Here is a 21,915-nt window from a genome sequence, read left to right on the forward strand (position 1 = left end):
GTTGCTTCCTTCGTGAAAGGGTGCGAGCTTCGCGCTGCGAGTCTGCCACAGGTGTCCGTTCTTTGTCGGAGCGGCAGATCGTCGCCATCTGCGGCGACGCACCTCATGCTGCTCCGCCCTGCGGCGGACACCGAAGCGGGCCCCGGTGAAGGAGGGAGTGAGCGAGGGTGGGGGAAACCGGAAGTTGTGACTTATTAAAAGCGCCGCCGTTAACAGTGCTTCTCGCGGCGTCATGCTCGTTAGCGAGATGACGGCGCAGCGGCGGAGGCTCGGAACGGACGGCGCGCGTACCTGGCCTGGCCTGGCCGGTTGGCACTGCGCGTGGCGGCCCCTCCCTCTTCCAGGTCCCTCTGCATTTTCGCTCTCCCCGCAGCCTTTTCTTTTGCCCCTTCAGCGGTCGGGTAGATGTTTTTTTCCTCGCCCGGTGGCTGCCCACGCCTTCACGTCTGAAGGACCCCGAGACGGCGTTGCTTGCGCAAGGAACGGGATTTCTTTTGTTCCTCTTTGCTGGGCGACTTTACTGTTGTCGTTGTAACGCGCACTATCGCCTTTGCGTGACGTGACGCGCATCGTGCATTTTGCTAAATGGATTGGAGGCATAATAGCACTTTCTTAAAGTACTTCCCTCCCCCCGCCCCCTCCTTGAAGGCCAGAACCATTTCCATAAGTTACTGCTTTGAGTAATGAAAAGGAAAAAAATAGAAACTAGCTGGCGGCTGCGTTTTTTTATGGAGTCAAACCGCTAAGGTGCCCGTGATGTCAGTATCTAGATGTCTTTGTCCTTCATTCTTCGAAGGGATAAAGGAGGGAGTGAAAGAACAAAGAGGTGCTGTAGTGGAGGGCTCTGGAATAATTTCGACCACCTGGGGAACTCTAATGTGCTGTGCTGTGGGATGTCAATGCATGTTAAAGATCCCCAGGTGGTCGAAATTCTGGAGCCCACTGTCACCTCTTTCTTCCTTTCTTCTTTCACTCCCTCCTTTATCCCTTCCCTTACCACACTGCGCCATTTCCGTCCCAAAAAACCAATTCTTATTTATTATTAGCTGCAATATTTTTAAAGGATGGAGACGGCGTTGCAAAAATCGCTGGTTTGAGTGACAAGATAAAGGGCTGTTGCTGTCTAGTCTGGCTCATTTAAATTTCCCTTTATGCCTTTTATAGTGTAATGACCTTAAATGTGCCTTTGCTCCCTGCTGCTCGCAAAGTACCGCAATCGTGTGCACCAGACTGTCGTTGCCAACTTGAGTCTCTATTTTACTGCAGTTGTACTGCAAAGAGGACAACCTGTGAGGAAGTGCTGCGCAGCAGTTTCGAAGGCCTGTTCTAGAAAATGGAGAGAAGTTGGCCTTCATCGGGCGCAGTACACGGCTGACAAAGGAGTGCTGATCTGCCGAGATCTGAAGCCAACAGCCATGTTAGTTGGGAGAGAGTGTGCGTTCATGTGTCAGGCATACTGTGTTGAAGCCACTCCCCTTGCCATGTCTCTCGTATAGGCAGCCACAGAGTTCTTTTAAAGTACTTGCTGCTAGCTACTCCTTGGAGTCTTTTTCTTCTTGGTGTTCTTGAAACTCCTTGCCTTGAATGGTTGGCTAGTTCTATGCATTCAGAATGCATGGTGGCGCAAACTGATCATGCACGTGCAGTTGAACTATTTCTGCTTCACCTCTACTGCATTGCTTCAGCCCTGTATCTTGATGCGGCGCAATCAGTTTGTGCTACGGCCCCTGAAGAGCACATGAAATGACTTCAATGAAATGGCTTTGTGTGTGTCGAAAGCATTTTTTATCGGAAAGGACATGAACTACATAGTACTCGGTTCTTATAATGTCTCTCATAATTCTTATGATTCTTATAATCTGTTGTCTGTGCTTGCAGGGCGCATACACTCTGCCACGGTGGTGAGCATGGACTCGGACAAACAGGTGATCGTGGCGGAGTGGTACGAGAAGGGGGAGACCAAGGGCAAGGAGGTGAGTTGCCATTTCTCGCCAAGCTCTAGAAGTGCAAGTGCCATGCATCTGTTCTGCTCCACCTGATGTACTCTGCCCAACTGCTTTAGGCGTCCCGTGTGTGTTGGGGCAGCCACATGTCACCTCAAACTCTAGCCTCCAAAACCCAAACATGGGGAACCTCTGTCTTGTAAGCTTTGGCTGCTGGGTAGTGGGAAACCTTGGCACGTCTTGCCGACCTCGTCTTTTCGTTTAGTATAAGTATGTTGGCTATTGCTGCTATTGCATTGTAGCAGTTTTGAATGCGCTTCTATTGAAGTGAGTGTTTAAAGGCCACACTACCAGAAAATCCGGTGTCTGCGTTGTGAGCAAAAAGTCACAAGCATGACTCTTGCAGGCAGTCCTCGGAGAGCAACCTAGGAGGCAGGTGGGGCACCTAGGTCATGTGACCTTGCTGTGTCGCATGCCACGGTGGGCAGGTGGCGGTTATATTACGGATCGGTCGTTCGGGAAGGGCAGCCTGGGCAGCGCAGGGCCAGGAGCACCTGCCATCACAGGGCAGTGGCACGTCTCTTAACCACTGCACCACTGTGCCAGGAGGAGGGGTGTGAGGACTCCCTGGGACCCATGAATGTAAAATAGAGAATGGCCTTTTACGTATATGGGAATTAATCCGCTACGCTATCGCGTCATGCTCTAAAGGCGATGCCTAAGTGTCCCCTCCATTTTTCATTGCAAAAAGGCTGAATTGTGCCAGAGTTGAGGTTTGCACAGCTTGTGCTTGTGCCTTTGTCTCGTAGGATAGTAGATACTTCTCTTCAAAACCTGAATTGCCATTACATTTACTTGTTCGATCCTTCCTTGCAGCTTGAGTTCAGCACAGTTTTTGCGCTAAACCCAGGCCTCCAAGATGTCAACCGGAATTCTGTTAAAAAGGTGAGTGTCCGTTCAGGCTGCATTCTTTGTTGCATATGGTTATGAATTTTCATGACTCATTTGCAGAGGAACACGCTTACTGGGCAGTAGGTCTTCTAAGCATGAATTGGTTTTTTATCCCACCCAGGGGCTGTATTTGCTTTAGTCAGTGCCAGCGATGATGGGCGGCAGTGTGCACTGGTTGAAGTAGAATAGAAGTTGGTTCATTTGTAGTGATAAATGCTGTCCGTGCTTGTGTCCCCTTTGCTGTGGAGAGCCAGCAACAAATGGCTGGAAATATATTTTCATCCACTGGGAGACGATTGTGGCCACTGCTTTGATGCGTTTGAGTATCATGTGCTCAAGTTACTTGCAATCATGTTGTGTTGGAGGCCATACAGCTACGAATAGCTGTCAAGCTTGATCTGTTAGACTCATTGATTTCCACTCTTAACGGCAGGTACAGCAAAGCTTTCCATTACAACAGATTGCTGCTTTTCCTTCTAGTGCCTCAGCCAGTCACTATTTCCCCAACAAGGATCGCTTCTTGCTAGGAGAAAAGTGAGAATATGAGTATAGGGAGCTCACCGGCTTTGATATTAGATCATCTAAATTTGTGGTGCTTAAAGTTGGGCGTGCCGGTAGCGGTGTGTTGACTAAATTCTGCAGTGTGCACAATCTTGAGTGTGCTCCGTTGTTTTCTCTATTTACTAAACCTGCAGTCTTGGAAGCTATGCACTTGTTTCTATCCTTTATTCATTTAGGGGTTTGAGAAATTTGACTATTTCACTCAGTAGTTCTGTTATTGGGTTAGTGTTGGTTTTCAGGTTCAAAGTCTTCATTATACGCAAAGCATGGAGCTGTAATAAAGCTTCAGTTCGAGTTCCGTCATGTTTATGGGTCAAACTTTTCCGTTTAAATGAAAGACTATAAAAGTATGCATGTTTCAATTTTTTAAATTCGATTCTAACCGAAAAGGGTCAGTATCCTTGACATGCACGCGTAGCTAGAAGCACGATGAGATGGTGTGTCATTGGATTAAATAAAAAGCAGTTGTGCATTTTGAGGTTCCACTCCAATGCCTCTGCAGGCTAGCAGGCTCTTCTGCCTCGTCGTCGTATGTTTGCTAGTTAAGCATCATTCGGAGCCCTGTCCGTCAAAGCTCATGCCGATTTGGAACATTAAACCCCATAAAACCAAACCAAACCATAAAGCCATTTCTGCATTCATTACAAACAAATAGAATGCATGAACTGCATGAAGATAAACTCTTGGTGACTTACGCACGAATTCCACATTACATCACTGAAAAAACAAAATAATATGGTAGTTCATCTGTCGGAAATAATATTAGAAAAAAAACCTGAAAATCATGTTCTGAAAAACGCGGATAAGACAGGCCTCCCCGCCCTCCTACTTGAATTCTTTGATTCACACACACCCCAGGCACTTTACTCCTGTGCCTCACTGCGATGTCTCCCGTGTGCAGCTTCCAAGGCACACACAGGTGCCTCTGTCATCGGCCAAGTCGGGAACCATCCAGGACCGGAGGAGTCTTGCCCGACCAGCACTGCACCAGCAGAACGGTCATGACCGCGCCATGGGTCCCCCGCCCGCACCACTCCCCACCACCAAGTCCAGCAACATACTTTCCTCTCGTGAGTGTCTCCAAGAGTTCCAGTGTGTTTGCAGACAGCTTTTAGTGCCCTCCAGTTGACATCTTCAAGGAACCAGGGTTGTGTAGGGGGGACACCTTGAATACACCTTGGGCGCTGAATCCACCTTAATCTCCCTAAGCATGCACACATAAGTGTAGTGTTTTTTTTTTTTTTTGCGAGTGCCAATATCTCAGTGCTGTTTGCATAATACTCTCTCAATAAAAACGGTAAGCCTCCTGACCTCCTACAGGACGTCCTGTTTGCATGGCAGATCTTGAATATGTTGCCAGGTTGTGCCTTATGGAGGCGGACTTCGCCCCACACTGCCATTCTGTGGCTGCAGCATCATTCACTCGTTAACCACAGAAGGGCTCTTGCTGGATCAAGAACAAAGGGAGGGACAACGAGGCGGGTTGTGCTCGCATGCTGTTTATTACACTTGCAAATAATAGTGTGGGCCATCTAGCTACAAAGCATGTACGAGGCATTCCTCTGGCCGGCTCGGCCAGGGGCGAGACTTCGGCAGTATTGACGGTGTATGTTTGCACGCACAGAGAATGAGTCCAGCACAGAGTCCAGCTGCACAGTGCGGGATGCATCATCCGCTGAAGATCCCCGAAGACTCTCCCCAGCTCCGCGGGGTTCCGCGTAGCCCTTGAGGTGGCGTTCCTGTCGCTCCTTCCGCTTCGCCCACGAGGGAGCTTACCCCTTGCCCAACCGGTTCAGTCCTGATGCCTGACGATGATCCCGACTATGGTCAGCAGTGCTGAAACGGAGGGGGAAATGGGTTTTCCACAAGGTCTAGCAGCCAAAGGGTTCGCTGGATGTATACCCTGGAGGGCTAGTGCAGGCTCTGGAATGCACGGGGAAATGTTCAGAAATGTCTGTGCAGTTTTTACTCCTGTTTTAGTCGTTTACAGCAGCGTCAGTGCAAACACAGCAGTACAGTGAGATTGGTCGAGGCGGTCAGGTGACTGTGTGGTTTGTGCTCTTCCCGCAGTGGCTGACAAAGACTCTGCCCTTGGCCCAGTCGTGCCACGGCAGCAGCCGCAGCGGGGTTTGGTGGCTCCCAGTGTCAGTGCGTCGGAGCTGAACGCCAGCCGGCGGCGCACCAACGTTGTCAAGGAGGTGGACCGCATCAAGAAGCAGCGAGAGGAGCGGCGTGCTCGGCAGTTGAGCCAGATAGAGGAGAAACGTGAGCGCATGAACGTGGACCCCGGCAACCCCAACTGGGAGTTCCTCTCCATGATCAGGCACGTCCTTCTAGGAGTGAACTTGTGTTCACCCTTCATATTTACTTACATGCTTGCATTGGTGTTGGCCAGGACCACGCCAGCAGTTCAAATTATCTGAATTTTTGAAATAATGATGTTCCAATTAACCATATTTTACTGTCTGTAAACACCATTTGATTATTGTACTGCTCACTCAATATTGTGTTTATAGCAAGCTCTTGAAATATTGCTGTGTTGTGAGCATGCCGTGCACAGCAACTAGCACTGCACTGCGCGACAGTTCGATTCTGTTGGACCAGAGATGCCGCATATGGCCAGTATTTTGTACTACCCTTCCTACTACTTTTCTGGAATCTTATCTTATCGTTTATCTTATGACTGGCAGGCTGCCTTTCCTAATTGGATGCGAGAAACAAACTTAATTTTCCATGACACATACACGCAGGCTTATAAGTGTTTTCGGGACTGCCCAAGGTTGTTCAAAAGTGAGGCATGCCAAGATGAGCGAATGACGCGATACTTCTCCTTTAATTTTTCGTGACAGAAATGGACCCTGACAGGGTTAAATTTCGACATTAGTATGCACTTGCTGCCTTTTTTGCTGTTCAAGGTTGCTCACTGCACTGTCTTCTTTCTGCAGGGAGTACAGGTCAACCCTGGACTTCAGGCCTTTGTCAATGAGCGATCCTTCAGAGGTGCACCAAATCTGTGTGGCTGTCCGCAAGCGGCCTTTAAATAAAAAAGGTAGGAACCTGCTGCTGAAGCAGCTTCCAGCAATGCTTGTCCCACTCTCTCACTGGTCTCTGCCATTATGCGGGCTTTATACACATTCATTTGTGTGACATTGATAGTACCATATCAACGCGTGTAAGGGCCACACTTTTTCCAGATTCAAGGGCCAATTCACATAGTAATGCATAGCTGTTGCTATGTGATGGAAGTGTAAAAAAACTGCTATGCGTTGACAGCAGACATGCTGCATGACTTATCGTGAAATGAGCACGCACTCTCAGAGTCTGAAGACTCTCGGAGAGTGACGACTGAACATAGAGAACAAGCCGCAGCCGTGGCTTTGTGGTAGAGCACCTGCCTCGGCTTCGGGAGTTGGCGGGTTCGACACCCGCTGCCAGCCGGTTGCCCACCGGTTTCCTCAAAATGAGTACAATCTATGCCCCGGCCTGGTGCTCAGCTTGCTAGGGTTGCATGGCTTGGCAAAGGAGCCTGCACGTCCAAATCCCGTCGCTGTGGGCTTGGAAGAGACGCTGAGTAGACTTGCAGGCAAATTGACAAAGGGCCACAAGTTGGGCTTCTACCGCACGAGGCGGATCTCGGATCCTTCAAGGCAACTGTTTAGTCCAGGACCCTTTTGCCAAGCATCTCGCCCTAGAAGAGCCGAGCACCAGGCGGCTACTTCACACGTGACACCGTCTGGGTTGGCGACGACGACGAGCTTATCTCGTGCCAGTGCTTGAAACGCTGAATATAACCGTTCAGTGGGTTGAAACCATCATGCCTCAAAATGTGTGCAAGGCACCTGGCCTTGGCTGGCAACATCGAGCCATTCACAGGAACGCTCTGGGCCCGGACCTCGCGAAACCGTGCAAATAAAGCAGCGACATCTTTGTACTTTGACGCACAAATCCGCTTCCTTGCAAGAAAAACTGAGTCTTCCTGTAGCTGTTGTCGCAACTTGTAGCTGTTCGTCCAAATAGCGGACACAGTAGCTTCGGCGACACTGTACTTTTTTGCCACCATAGCCTTTTTCAAACCGCTCTCGACGTGCCTCGCATTGCTCTGCTTGGTTTCGAGAGCTTACCGTTTCCTGTCTTTTGAAGGCGCAGACGCCATCGGAACTGAAGACAGCCCAGGCTGGTAGACTTGCCTACATTGTCAACTTTTCGCTACACGCGACGACACATACTGCGCTCATGGGCCCAGGTGCGACAAGACTCTGCCGCACGCTGCGCGTGGTACGGGCACTGTTTACAGAGTCATGCTATGTGGCTACAGCCGCCGCTCCAGCATGCTCGTCTGGCCGTGCCATCACGTGCTTCCAAGCTTTGTCCAATCAGTGTCAGTGTGCCCAATGGAAACGCATTGAGGAAAAGCTCCTGCTTTGCGACTTCTATTTTCTTTTTTTCTGTCCTCTCCTGTCTTCAGCCTTACGTTGAATCATGCTGACAACGCTCCCCCGTCACTCCTATTGCCCCCTTCTTGCACAATCTGGGAAGCTCCCTCCTCGCGCCCGCCAGTACCCACGGGCCCGCGCCGGTATGCGGGCCACCTGGATTTCAAAAAACCGCACTATACGATGTCTTTGGTTACACGCTGCCGCGTATTAAGCGGTACGCCAATACATTTTAACGCAATGCGGAGCGAAGCGGTTGTCACAAGAAGCCGCATTCATCGCGGTCCCGCATTATAAGCGGTTACGTTATAAATGGTCTGAGCTATGCAAAGAGCCTTGATGGCCATCATATGTAAGGACAGGTGCAGCAGCACAACATGTCACTCTAAATTTGCTCATTTTTATTCTAAACATGGCTGGTGCCAGGTGAAGAGAAAACACCCAGCTTTCCTCTGCCATCTTCTTGTCTGGCTGCACTCTGCAGAGGCAAATCGCAAGGAGGTGGATGTCATCACGGTGCCCACCAGGGATCTCATCGTGGTCCACGAACCAAAGCTCAAGGTGGACCTGACAAAGTTCCTTGAAAACTCGACGTTCCGCTTTGACTATGCCTTCGACGAGACGGCCAACAATGAGCTTGTCTACAAGTGAGCATTATTGTGAAACATTCTTGGATCACCGTTGGTGCAGAGCAGCTCTGTGGGAACCATAGTAGCCATCTACCGTTAATCTCTTGCGAACTAATGTTCAAGTGGTGTAGGTTTTTGTACATGTTTTAAGTGGTGCTGGGGTCTTGGAGCTATTTGTTATTTCGGGGCCAAATGTAACTAAACTTTTTCAGTTCAGTCTTGTTCAGTTTCTTACGCTGATTTAAAGTAATTGTTTTCTGAAAATGAATGGAATAATTCATAGTGAAGTCTCTCATCAGAATACTTGTGCGGCTATGTGACATAAAGGACTACAAGGAATGCATGTTGAAGTACTTTTTAGATTAAGCCAGTATTAGTTATTTTGCACACATTGAATTTCAGTGGTGATGAGACTGGATAATCAGCAACCTAAATTAATGAACAAAAAAATTTGTAAGCATAAATTGAGTAATCTGATGGATTCAATGTTGGGAGCAATCAACCTGTAAATTTAAAAATGCAGTTTTTAAAAATTAATCATAAACTGCCGGCTCCATTCCAAGAACTTATACTTAGTGTGAATGCTCAAAAGCATTCGTTTTACACATATAACACATTCACAAGGAACTTTGAAAAAAACGTGTTAAACAGACTATGCAATTTGTTCAGTCGCAAAATCTAAGGGTGGCCCGCCATTGAACCATGACGCACGATTAGGGCACTGAAAATCATTGACGCAGTGAACATGCTAACTCTTTCCTGGCCGTGGGGAAAATGTTTTTTTTCTTTAGTTTTCAGCAGCTTTTTTTCTGCAAAATCTATTGCATTTAATGCATAGTGTGAAAACAAAGCTAAATAAATGTGAATAACGAATTGCATGTTGCAGCATAAAATTCTAATTGCCGAGAAAAACTATTTTCGTTACAAGGAGAGCAAAACTTGACACGCTTGTACTAAAAAGAAATTCCTGAAATATGTTAACTGTTTGGTATTCTGTTGGCCACTGTTTGCGATCAACCTTGTCTTGAGTAGTATCCTTGCTACAACATACCGTAAAAACCGGAATATAGGTCGAACTTTTTTTCAAAAAACCATGGTGAAAAGTCGACCCCCGTCTTATATACCGGTAATTGGCGGAAAAAATACGGAAGTCTTGCAACAATGGGTGGCAGAAATCAGCAGCCTCCATCGCCATCAGCAGCAGTGCCGCCATTTTGCGTTTCAGTAGATGCAAAGCGGAAGGTAACGGCAATTTACCGTCGCCTTCAAGAAAACACAATTGAGTACGAGTAAGCTCACGGGAACCTGGCGGCACAGCGCTAATTTGGAGTATCCGAAAAGAGCATTCACTACTGGCGGAGGCAGAAGCTGCGTATTACAACTTGCAGCAACCAGAAGAAAACATCATTTCGTGGGCAGACCGTAGTGTATCGAGAATAGGAAGGAAACGTTGCGCTGCGAGCAAGATCGCTGCCTGTGACTGCCGAATGCATCCGCGTGAAAGCGGCAGAGATCGCGCGTGCCTCTAGACTCACGAGGGCGCAATTCAAAGGCTCGCCATTCTGGTTGCGGCGATTCATGAAGAGGAGGGCTTTGCTCTACGGCGCCGTACTTGCCTGTGCCAGAAACGAACACGCGGGCCGATTGGTGCGCGATATTGTTAAAAAATTTGCTGGGTGTACATACAAGCAGCATTTAAATGAAATTAAATACTGTCACCATTGTGCAACCTCTCGAGTCGCATTTGTTTCAAAGTAAGGATGTCTTTCGGTACTTTTCCCATTGAAAAAGATCTTTTTCATTTTTAGGTTAGGTTAGTTAGGGGGTCGACTTATATTCCGGTCCGACCTATAGTCCGGTTTTTACGGTAACTGGAAACCCTATAGTTGGGCACCGGATCACGGCTGCCAGTGTTCCAAGCTGGTTTTCGTCATCACTGATGTCGCACTGAATCCCATCGAAAGGCAGTTTCTTCAGACTCTCTGTTGCTTGGGTCATCGATAAAATCTAGAGAGATTTGCAACTTCTCAGAGCGCGCATCACGGATGTAAAAGCTGCCAAGTGACTTTGACGCTATCAAGTCTTTGGAGCACGTTAAAAAAAATGCGCCTTACGGGGGAAAAAATTCTAAACAAATCTATTTGTCTAACTACAAGCCAGGTGACACAGTGTGCTCGTAAGCAGTGCGGAAGGCTCCAACGTCGCTAGCAGGCAGTGACTGTGCTACTCCGCCGAAGTCGTCGCAGCGCATTTAAAAAAAATGAAGGAAAAAAAAACGAAAAGAAAACGGAGCATGGTCGTAAGCGACGTGGAAGGTTTGGAAATCTGAGCGTGAGGTCATCGTTAGTGGGCTAACTATGCTCATAGGGCGCGGTAAGGAAGAGTTTAGGGCACATTCTCCAGAAGCACGGAAAAATCTTTGCTCCTACAATTATCCTGTTAATGACGTTTACTGTTCCAACTCCAGTGACTGCCCAGAGTTGCCCTCTGCAACGTGACCTTGTGCCACACATTTTGCTGCCTCAGGTACACAGCTCGGCCACTTGTACAGACTATATTTGAAGGAGGCATGGCAACGTGCTTTGCTTACGGGCAGACTGGCAGCGGCAAGACACACGTGAGTCCCGGTTCCCTCTGCTTGGATTTGCAGCTGGTCGTGTCCTTGCTAGCACAGGGCTCGAGACCAATTCATGTTCGGGCTAAACTCGAGGTTCTTGCTGCACATTCTTTGGCATTTGTTTCAGAAATGTGTCGGGTGCCCAGGAAATGTAGTCCACGGGTGGTAGTGAAACTTGTGCTATCAGCAGGGCAGTCGTCGCTCTTTCACAAAATCTAGCACTGTGTTGTTTGCTTCGCTGCTAAATCGGGGCTGCTGCTTGATCAGTCTACGTGGTTTGTGTTCCTCGGATCAACCTCCCGTGCCTCTAACCTCGTGCAACTCTTGCAGACTATGGGTGGCGACTTCTCTGGAAAGACGCAAGATTGTTCTAAAGGCATCTATGCACTAGCAAGTACGTTCTTCTTGTGTTTCTGGTTATGATGTCTGTGGTTTTCTCCATTTAGGCATTGACCTGCGACCTTCTTTCCCCCTTTCCACTCCATGCAGCAAAGGATGTGTTCAAGTTGCTGAAGTCTCCTAAATATAAGAATGATGAATTAGTTGTTTCTTCAAGCTTTTTCGAGATCTACAGTGGGAAGGTGAGCAGTCCATTTCCTTTTTTTTTTTTTCACTTAGATATATATCGCTTTTTTGCAAACGGGAGCTTGCCTGCTTGAGGCTTCATTTCTCTAAATGCAGTCCTCGGCCGTTCACTGCGACCACTTTAAAGTCACTCCTGTCGTGAATGTGCAGCGACATCAGCTCACCTGGATGTTCCTCTAGCTGTCATCGCAGGGCATCAGCAGTTATTTGGGCTGCTGTCTTGTTGCAACATATTTTTGGGAGTGTGTTAACTGTCACCTGTTTGAATTCGGTTAAGTGAGGGATAGGGCCTTGAGAGCCCGAAAATCTCGAAAAATATACTGTATGGAAGTGGCATTTTCGAAATCTACAGCCCATCTTCTACATATCTGCAAATTTATTCATTCCCTCGGTCAGTATTTTTTTTCAATTCCACTTTATAAGGAGGCTCAAACGGGTTCATCTGTTTTTTCTCGTTTCCTCAACTTTTTACTGCTTGCTAGTTTGCAAGGAGGACGCCTTTGCACCTGCAGCAGATAAAGGACTAATCTGTAATGCAGCATGCTGCTAAATGATTAATGTATACAATGTTGGAAACTGATTTCTCGATTTATGCTTGCTAATTTTTGTGCACTCTAGTTTAAAATGCTTGTCAACCAGTCCTCCCTACATTGAACTTTAGCATGTGATATAATAACTAATATTGGCATAATCAGAACAGTACTTCCTACATTGTATTCCTTTTACTGTATACTACGTAGCCACAGGTTAATAATAGTTTTCTGTTCAGCATTTTTTTATTGTTCTAGCAAGCAAAGGAGTGAAAATTCCCAATAGCTTGGCAACTAATAGACATATCAGAAAAGTGGTTACTTATCTGAAATCAGTGCAAGAAACTGATAGACTGCATTTTTATTGCATTCAGTCTAAAAATTCCAAGACCCTTGTCTCCCCCCTTAAGCTGGCTCTACCCCTGCCTTCCAGGTGTTTGACCTTCTCAATGGCAAGGCGAAGCTTCGTGTGCTGGAAGATGGCAAGCAGCAGGTGCAGGTCGTTGGCCTCGTGGAGAAGGAGGTGGACTCAGTTGAGGAGGTCCTCAAGCTTATCCAACATGGCAACGGAGTCAGGTGCGAAGTGCTTCTTTTTTTTCCCCATTTGTAGGGTGGTGTCTCCCCTAGGCAAACATGGAGGAGTTGGCCTAGTCAACGAGTAGTTTCAGGGCAGATGTTCTGCCTGTTGAGTGCCTGACCCAAACTGCTTTGTGCATCTTTGATGCCATGCTCTCGAATGTCTCTCCTTCCTTTTCTTCCTGCAAGCACTTCAAATCTGGGATGAAAGAAAGGAGTCGGTTTTTTTGGTAAACTGATACAGTCGCCGACCGATTTTTCGGACTCGAAGGGACCCGGAAAAGGGTCCGAATAATCGAACAGTCCAAAAAATTCGTGAAGTACAAAAAAATCACTTTATTGTAGGGGTGTGCGAATATTCGAAATTTCGAATACGAATCAAATATGTTTGATATTCGATTCGTATTCAAAATTGATATTCGTGAATTTCCGAATATTAGAAAATTCCTGAACACTCGCCAGCGATCGTATACTGCGCATACTTTCATAAATTCGACCGTGGCAAAACCACAATATCTGGGCAAATTGGCCGATAATCGAGTTAAAAATTCCAGGAAAACAATAGAGGTCCTATCCGCTTCCTTCTCCGCCGTTTATCACACGGACGAACCGCGTCCCGACGCTGCAAGGCTTCACCTCGTGAGAATTTCCCCAAGTGGGCTTTCCCACGTATCACCTGTGTTGCGAACAACATGGCTGACGGCCCGCTTCGAGCAATCGCAACGCGAAATCGCGCTTTTTTTTTTAATCCTTCGGTAATACGTTACATATTTAATGCCCACATCCTAAGAATGAGTCCTGTTGCCTTCATAACTCTCCGAGCGTGACTTCCGCCATCCCGTTTTGAAAACTACGCTATGCGGGAAAGCCTACTTGCGGAATGCCGCAGGAGCCTCCTGAAGGGGCGCGTCGAGTAGTCTCAATAGGGCAAGCGATCCTGTTAAAATCTCGCCTATTGCATGGTGCATTGTAACCTGCACACCTCTTTAGCAGGGCGTAACGGCAGGCGTGGCAACAATCGGAAGGCCTGTGTCGCTAGGGCGAAAAAAATAGCCTGGCTGCGTAGTTTCGGTTTCTGAGGATCACCGCTGCCCGCGGCAACTTCAAATTTCGGGCCGCGCATTCGCCGATAGTCCACTCCCAGCTCCGCGCGGCTTATCTCTTGTTCCTTTTTAGAAACCGCCTCACCGCTCCAACGCCAGTGTGTGTTCCCCGGCCCCTTGTTTGCATTTGTGTTCTTCTTCCAGCACTCCAAAACGGGTGGCTCGTCACGGGCTTACAGGTGTTGGCACGATGGAGCTGCCTCATAACTGCATCTTAGCATTTTCGGCAGCATTTTTTTTTTTGGGAGGCTCGGGCAATTTTATAAACAGAGGACTTCAGATGAACCGGGCATTTCTTCTGGTCCCTTGAACCCCGAATGAATGAGGTTTAATAGTCATCATGTTATTTTTTTGTTGCCAGTCTTGTCATTTTATGGATTTTCTTTTGCATGACCTCATTATAGTTTGGATACTGTTATGCTGTCTAATCAAGTAGTATACATCTCTGTGCACATCGTTTTTTTATATGGTACTGAGGCAGTCTAGTTTTGTTTATTTTAGTTGCAAAGACCATACACTATTTTGAAAAAAAAAAAATAAGGGCGACAACGTTTGCTTGCTCATCGTTTTCTGAAATTTTTTTTGCACTGAACAGATATTCGATATTCGAAGCCATTTTTCTTCATATTCGTATTCGAAAATTTCAATATTCGCACACCCCTAGTTCATTGGGATGAAATCGGCTTTAAAAAATCACCGATTTTTAGCTTGCGGAAAATTTCTCTTGCTGGCGACAATTTGCGCCAAAGTTGTCCTTTCACTGTACACGCTGGACACGGCGTTCAGTTGAACACTTCCCACGCTTCTTTGACGGACATGGCGGGGCCATGTTGTCCGCAACCAGAGTGTGCACCACACCGCTCGTCAAATACATGCAAGGACAAGGCACTTTCCGTTCAACGCGGTGGAACCGCCTAATGCAATTGCAAAACTGCGAACAGATAACTTTGTGAAGACAGAGTGCCACTCGGTCAACGCGGTCGGAGAAACCCAAGTCACTAATGTACCCGGGTTCGAACCCGACCACGGTGGCCGCGTTTCTATGGAGGCGAAACGCCAAGGCGCCCGTGTGCTGTGTGATGTCAGTGCAGGCTAAAGATCCCCAGGTGGTCGAAATTATTCTGGAGCCCTCCACTACGGCACCTCTTTCTTCTTTCACTCCCTCCTTTATCCCTTCTCTTATGGCATGTTCAGGTGGGGGGGTTCGAGTGTCAGCCGCTGTGTGAGACAGATACTGTGCCATTTCCTTTCTCCAAAAACCATTTTCATTTTCAAACGGCGAATGGCGAACGTATGAGACAAGCTAAGCTCCCTAGACAAGCGATAACTGCCCGCGACCCCGCGTCAACAGAAGCGACAAAAGCAAGTTGACGGCGCTGACAATCCGACTGCCACCTCGAAGTGTCAGAGATCGCAGGGACCTCTACTGGCAAAAATGGGGTACCGAAAGTATGTCAAGCCAATCCAACTGCAGAGTAAGTCCACCTCAATCCAAGATGGCGGCCCCTTTTGCACCGGCGAAAAGCCGATAAGATGGCAGATTTTGACCCACGGGCGACTGAAATTAGTCCGAAAAATCGAACTTCGGACTTTCGAAGTCCGAAATATCCGTCGCGAATATGTATGTGCTTCTGTGGGGTGACTGAGGGTGCCTCATCGAAGTCCGAAATATCCTACAAGTCCGAATTATCTGTCGGCTAATGCACACTATTCTGAGAAACTGTTAGAGCTTAACACGTTCACTTGTGTATCACCGGTGGGTCATGTCATGTAATCCTGCTGTGTGGCACAGCTCAGATTTTTCAAAAATTTTGTGGGGAACTCATGCCAAGTTGCTGTTGCCAGTCTGTCGTAAAATCTAAGGGTGGCCCACTTTTGGTGGGCCAATGACGCATGGGGATTAGTGTCCCGAAAATCGCTGCTGCAGTGAACGTGCATTTTTACCTCTCGTAAGTTCCTACTTACACTAAAGCTTTCTAAGGGCGAATACCTAACTGCGCTGCACATGCAGACATTATTTGTCAAAGGCCACAATACATGCTAAACTGTGCACTGCCTTCACAGCAAAGCATTGAATAGTGGCACCTTTGTACTAAGGTGGCATTGATTATATGGGAGCTGTGCTGTTGCCTTGTAGCCAGTCACAAGGTTCAATTTTTTTCGTTGCTTGCATAAACATGCTAGCCTGGTTTGGTGGTTTGTGGTTTGGCATACAGCGGCTCAAGTGGCGGAAATTTTCTTTTTCACAAGTCCGTTGTGCACAAAGCTCTGGAGCTTTGAGCTGTTCCAGTGTTTCAGGCTGCGTTACTCGGTGGCTCATGTGGGCATGAACAGAGTTGACCTGACCAGTGTTCCCCTGTACCTCCTTTGCAGGACATCGGGGCAGACGTCGGCCAACCAGAACTCTTCACGATCCCATGCAGTATTCCAGATCATCTTGAGGCTCAGGTAAGGGATGCATAGGGCCACCAGACACTTGATAGTGTATTTTTGTTGAATATAGAGCTACAAGGTTCCTCTGCATCATGCACTATGGGCCATGTGTTCAGTTACTGATGTACCAGACGTTTAATCGCTGTTAGCTGTACCCTGTACTGCACCAATTGAAATGCAATGTTTTTCAGGGTGGGCAGTCAAGAAGCTGTAGTGTTAAATCTTCGTAAGTTGTTTTCATTGATGCAAAAGCTCTTTTCACACACGTGTGCTGGGCAGCACTTAGTTCAATGTAGACTTTCCTGCTCAAGCTTGTCACTCTGGTCTCCCTTGCCTGCTGCAGGAAGTCTGGGCGTCTGCATGGCAAGTTCTCACTCATTGACCTGGCTGGGAATGAGCGGGGTGCCGACACGTCAAGCGCCAACCGTCAGACCCGTATGGAGGGCGCCGAGATCAACAAGAGCCTGCTAGCCCTCAAGGTGAGCTAACCTCCTCGGAGAGCTCATTTGCGCAGGGATATGGTTTCAAGATGTCGCTGCCTGCCCAGAGTCGCATCCAGTGCGAAATGGTGGTGTGTAGCAGTGAGGGTTGGCATTTGTTGCATTTTAATCTTTACTTTTGAGGCCATTGTCATCTAGGGGGTGCCAGTGGCTGGACTTCCTTAGTGTGCTAGCACTAAAGGCCCCCCCCTCCATCAATTTTGCTGATGTTTGTCTGTCCGAAGCCTCTCTCCGTGACCTTGTGACTGATTGGGAAGAGCAACCTCTGCTTCACAAGCCACACCAGTGGCACCACCTGCGAAACTGATACGCAAGGGCTAGGCTGGGCACTTTACATCCCGTCGATCAGTGCGCCAGGGACAGCATTTTGCAGTCAGCGCTGTATACCTACAGGGATCACGAGGAGCTTGTAAAGGATGTTCCTGCTTACATTATACACCAAGGGGCTGGTCTGTGTTTTTCGAGGAGGCTTGTTGAGGTTTACTAGCCATGTGGAGTACCGTTGGTGCCTTGTTGCTTGGATAGCAATATGTCACTTTGCCGGTGAGGAACTCCCTGGCCATCTTGCACCTCTCAGTAACATTACAATTATCATAATGATGACAGAATGAAATGTGTTGTTCCTTTCCATGACTGTTCTTTGCAAAATCCTGAAAAGGCACTTCATAACCCGACCGTCAGATAATTCAGTCGTTTCTTTTGGTCCATAGAAGTAATTAATGAGGTCAAAAATGAGGAAGAAGTAATGAGGTTTTTCTGACCACCATTTTTACCATCATTTTTTACGTTGCAAGACATGTCATTCATGCATTTTTCATCTTGCTACTGATTTTGCGTAACCACACTGTAGTTGCACACTGTTATGCTGCCTAATCGACCAGTATGTATTTCTGTGCATTTCGTGTTTTCTCCCTTTGTTTTTAGTGCCTAGTCAGTCTAGGTTTGTTTCTTTAGTTGCAGAGGCCACACACTATTTTGAAGAAAATAAATGTATACAGAAACATTTGCCTACGTGTGCTTTCCTGAAATTTGTTATACTGAACAGATTGTATTCGATATTTGAAGGCATTTCTCACTTCATATTTAGTTTCACTCCATGTTTAAATCTTTCAGTGCATCCTTACCCGACAGAGCATAATGCATGTCTGGGAGGGTTATCGCAAGATCATCGGGGCATATCTTGTCGGGTCCGTATGGTGACAATGGTGTGCAGGGTCTTAGAAATTGCGGAAACTGAAAAAAAAAATTGGGTTTTTGCACGCAGGAATGCATTCGGGCACTGGGTCGCCGTGGTGCTCACCTCCCATTTCGGGCCAGCAAGCTGACACAGGTCCTCAGGGATTCGTTCATTGGCGAGAACTCCAGGACCTGCATGGTAAGTGGCCAGCCTCTTCAGATCGTTTCAAAGTCACTCGCTCGTGTCCGCCAACACCTCTGGTCCTCTATTCACGTCCAGGGAATATTCGAATGTACTCATCCCTAGACGGCAGAGTGTAATGGCACGTTGAGATTAAACTGGAGGAGTGCACATGCCTTGGCTCTCAATTGTAGTGTATAGTGATGCCAAATAATTTGCTGTGGTATAAACTGAGAGTTTCATATAGCATCTAGAGCTGCTGCAACTGCTGCTGAAGGCAAGTGGCAAAAGGAGCAAAAACTGGTTTGTGGGTGAGGGAGCAAACTTGGGTTAATGACATCATAGTCGAAATCAGAAGGAAGAAATGGGCTTGGACAGGGCATTTAATACGAAGGCAAGATAACCACTGGCCCTTAAGGGTAACTGAATGGATTCCAAGAGAAGGCAAGCATAGCAGGGGGCAGCAGAAAGTTAAATGGGCGGATGAGATTAAGAAGTTTGTGGGGATATGGTGGCCACAGCTGGCAAAAGACAGGGTTAATGGAGAGAGATGGGAGATGCCTTTGCCCTGCAGTGGGTGCAGTCAGGGCGATGATGATTACCAGATGCGGGTTGCACATGGCGGCTTGTGTAATCCATTATATTGCCAATACAGTCGTTCTATGTCTCTGTTGATTCTGGGCAAATTTTTATTTAGAAAAGTGCCACTTTTGGCTGTTTCTTGAGGGTGTCAGTCATTTCTATAGCTTGCGTTTTCCTGTCCCTTTCAGATTGCCATGATCTCGCCAGGTTTAAGTTCGTGTGAGCACTCCCTTAACACACTGCGATATGCGGACAGGTAAGGCCATTTTGTCGGGTTGTGCGAGTATTCTAACGTTACAAATACTGAAACCTCAGATCGAAAACATCAAATATTTCTGAATTCTATTTTGTCGTTTGAGTATTCAGGAGCATAAGCTGCTGGAAAAAGCAGTCGATGGTCTTGTGCACGCTGCAGAATGTACCCGCGATCGCCGCCATGTCCACAGACTAGGCCTTCGACAGCTGCACCCTCTGGCAGAGCACTAAGGAGCACGCTTGATATGGGACAAAAGCCAAATGCATGGTAAAGCGAACACTTCATGGCTGGCGGGAACTGCACTATGCCCACTGCATGGGGAGACCCGAAAGATGACGACGACTAAAAAGATAAGAACCAACATGAGAGGTTAGCACTTCGTCGGCTTTCACATTTGCAGTGTTGCTGGACAGCAGCATTGAAGCCGGCAGTACCGTAAAGTTTCTACCCTTCGACAGTTGAAATTATTCGATGTGAAATACCGGTAACTTTTAGTCGACACGATGCGAAAGGTGGCACTGCGAAGCATTTTACGCAAGTGCAGCCTTCGCTTAGAAGAGTACCACCATTTTCTTGCGCTCCCTTTTAGCATAAGATGAAAGGCCTCGCGTCAAAAGTGAGGTTAAGTGCACCTTGTGCCTTTGCGCTGCTTTGTGAAGTGCTATTAACTTCGAATTTGATTCGAACCGAAAGAAATACTATTTGCACATAACTGGTTTACTCATACTTGTGATTCACAATGCTGAATTTTTTTTCTTGCACAAATTGCAACTTCGTTATGATATTCATAGTACTGTGTAACTGCAAATTATTTTTTTAAGAAGAATTTTGATTTTTTTTTCATTACTGTCTTGTGATGTCAAAGCTTTCCTGTGTTGTTGGTGGCAAGTAAACAGCTCCAAAGCAGAATAACTATGGCAAGCAACACTTAACTTCTTGGTGCACTTTAAAGCCTGTGGAAGGCTGGTACAAATGATCAAACAAATTACAAGGACACTTATTTATCGCTATTCATTGCCTGATTGTCTGTCCACCTTCCACGGTGACCACACGCCAGGTTGTTCCTGTGGTAATCATTCCTCGGCCCATGTCAGAACCTCCTCTCCCCTACAAGTGTATAGGGGATTTTCTTCTCTCCACTTTGCCATCTGTGAACTGTGGCAGGTGGTGTGCACAACACTACCACGCCAGATGCCTCATTGGGGCTTCTAATGCTAGCAGATTAAAAATCAGTATCAAATTTGGATCTCTCATTTTGGTCTCTGCCCTTGCATGTCTTTCTGCAGGGTGAAAGAGCTCGGTGTTGAGGACAGCCCAGAGCTCAAGCCCACGTCCAGCGAAGATGAAGAAATGGCTCCGGAGAGTGAGGAGGATGATAATCTAGCTCTGCTGCGGGCCTCTGATGTGAGTTGCTTTAGGTTCACCTTTGTGCGTATGGTGGAAGTTTGCAAATACCTGATGGAGCAAACTGCTGTCAAGCCAGTCCATTATGTTGAGATTGAATGCACACATTGCAGACGTTGCCTGATGACTCCATCAAGGGCGTATCACTCCAGTTGGCCAGTTGGAGAGCCCCTGAAATTTGAAATTCTGCACGAAATTCCCGGATTGGTTGATAGAGGTCGCTTGACCTCGTGCATGATGACCTTGTGCATGGCCGCATGATCACAGCCTACTCATCGTGGAAGGTGGCAACCTACCCACCTGATTCCGAGGAAACTGCCCAAAGTTGGCAAATTCGGTGCGGTTGCCACCTGCCCACCGTGGTGCTGGGCATGACCCTTGCGTGAGTTCAGGAAGAGCAACCTGGGTGTCACATGCCCCACTGATGGCTGCGTTTGAAACAGCTGCCTGCTGGGGCCAGTGGCTCATCACTTAACTGCTGCTCCACTGTGCCAATACGGGGATGAGGGCTCCCAGTGACCTGTGAATGCGACGGAGAGGGTGTTGACATCAATACCGTGTCACCGGAAACGGCCAAAGCGTAGAGCACTGGCAAAGTTGAGACTGTGAGACACTAACCTAAATGCTGTAGCTGTAGCATTTTCTATTAAAGTGTGGTTAAGACGGCCTCAGTGTTTCTTGTAACCTTCAATGGCACTCGGCCAGAGATGTGTACATGGCTGCATAGAGCATTCAGCTGTATGCTAGTCTCCCTCCCTCCTGTTGAAGTTATCTTTCCCCTGCAAAACAAGCAGCTTTTCCTTTTGACATGGTCCAAAGAAGTTTGACAATTGCAGTTCTGTTAGATGCATAGTTGAAATCGCCTGTGGTTGAAACTTGTGCAAATTTGTTGCCTCCAGGACGTGGAAATGTCGGGTGATATGTACACATTCCACGAAGCCATCTCCCACCTACAAGAGATGGAAGAGGAAATCTTGGATCTGCACAAAACTGTTGTCGAGGTGTGTGTCCATTTCTTCAGTTTTTTTTCCTTTTCAGTCTTGTCAGATATGTCCAGAGGACCTAAAATGTGGTTCACTCTTGTGCAAGCTATGGCTCTTGTGTAGTAATATTCCAGTCTCTGTCAGCTGATCTACCTCGCCTTGGGGATTCCCCTAAACATCTGACCAAACCATCGGGCACTATCCTCCTAGATGGAGCACACTTCAAACAAAGCTCTGAACAGAGGACAACTGGGCGATACAAGCTCAGCCTCTCATCTCTGCAGCCACAATCTCGAGTAGTGTGTGAACCTGTATCGTCCTCATCTATTGCGAACTTTACTCCAAGAAACATGCAGGGTGATCCTGCCCGGTTAGCTGCCCTTCAAACAAGGGAAGAAGCAGAGTTGAAAAAATTTGCCTGGTCTAGGAATTAACTCCAGCTTTGCCACTTCCCTGGGACGAAACCTTGTTC

At 47.4% G+C, this 21,915-nt stretch overlaps 1 protein-coding gene across 2 annotated transcripts in view; it reads left to right on the forward strand.

Moving 5' to 3' along the window:
- The window catches only part of Klp10A (kinesin-like protein 10A), a 48,758-nt gene that overhangs the window by 24,885 nt on the left and 1,958 nt on the right, over positions 1-21,915 (forward strand). The window contains exons 2-17 of one of the 2 annotated variants that reach the window (XM_077642877.1): positions 1,879-1,973; positions 2,820-2,888; positions 4,357-4,525; positions 5,526-5,778; positions 6,401-6,504; positions 8,373-8,535; positions 11,044-11,134; positions 11,465-11,528; positions 11,624-11,715; positions 12,683-12,825; positions 16,302-16,376; positions 16,705-16,840; positions 18,126-18,236; positions 18,989-19,056; positions 20,343-20,460; positions 21,360-21,461. In XM_077642877.1, coding sequence (XP_077499003.1) covers positions 1,879-1,973; positions 2,820-2,888; positions 4,357-4,525; positions 5,526-5,778; positions 6,401-6,504; positions 8,373-8,535; positions 11,044-11,134; positions 11,465-11,528; positions 11,624-11,715; positions 12,683-12,825; positions 16,302-16,376; positions 16,705-16,840; positions 18,126-18,236; positions 18,989-19,056; positions 20,343-20,460; positions 21,360-21,461 — 1,853 coding nt within the window. Of the gene's footprint in view, positions 1-1,878; positions 1,974-2,819; positions 2,889-4,356; positions 4,526-5,525; positions 5,783-6,400; positions 6,505-8,372; positions 8,536-11,043; positions 11,135-11,464; positions 11,529-11,623; positions 11,716-12,682; positions 12,826-16,301; positions 16,377-16,704; positions 16,841-18,125; positions 18,237-18,988; positions 19,057-20,342; positions 20,461-21,359; positions 21,462-21,915 lie in introns of both variants that reach the window. The other variant, XM_077642876.1, reaches the window with a different exon arrangement.

The sequence above is a fragment of the Amblyomma americanum genome, chromosome 11, assembly GCF_052857255.1.
Source record: "Amblyomma americanum isolate KBUSLIRL-KWMA chromosome 11, ASM5285725v1, whole genome shotgun sequence".
NCBI lineage: Eukaryota > Metazoa > Arthropoda > Arachnida > Ixodida > Ixodidae > Amblyomma > Amblyomma americanum.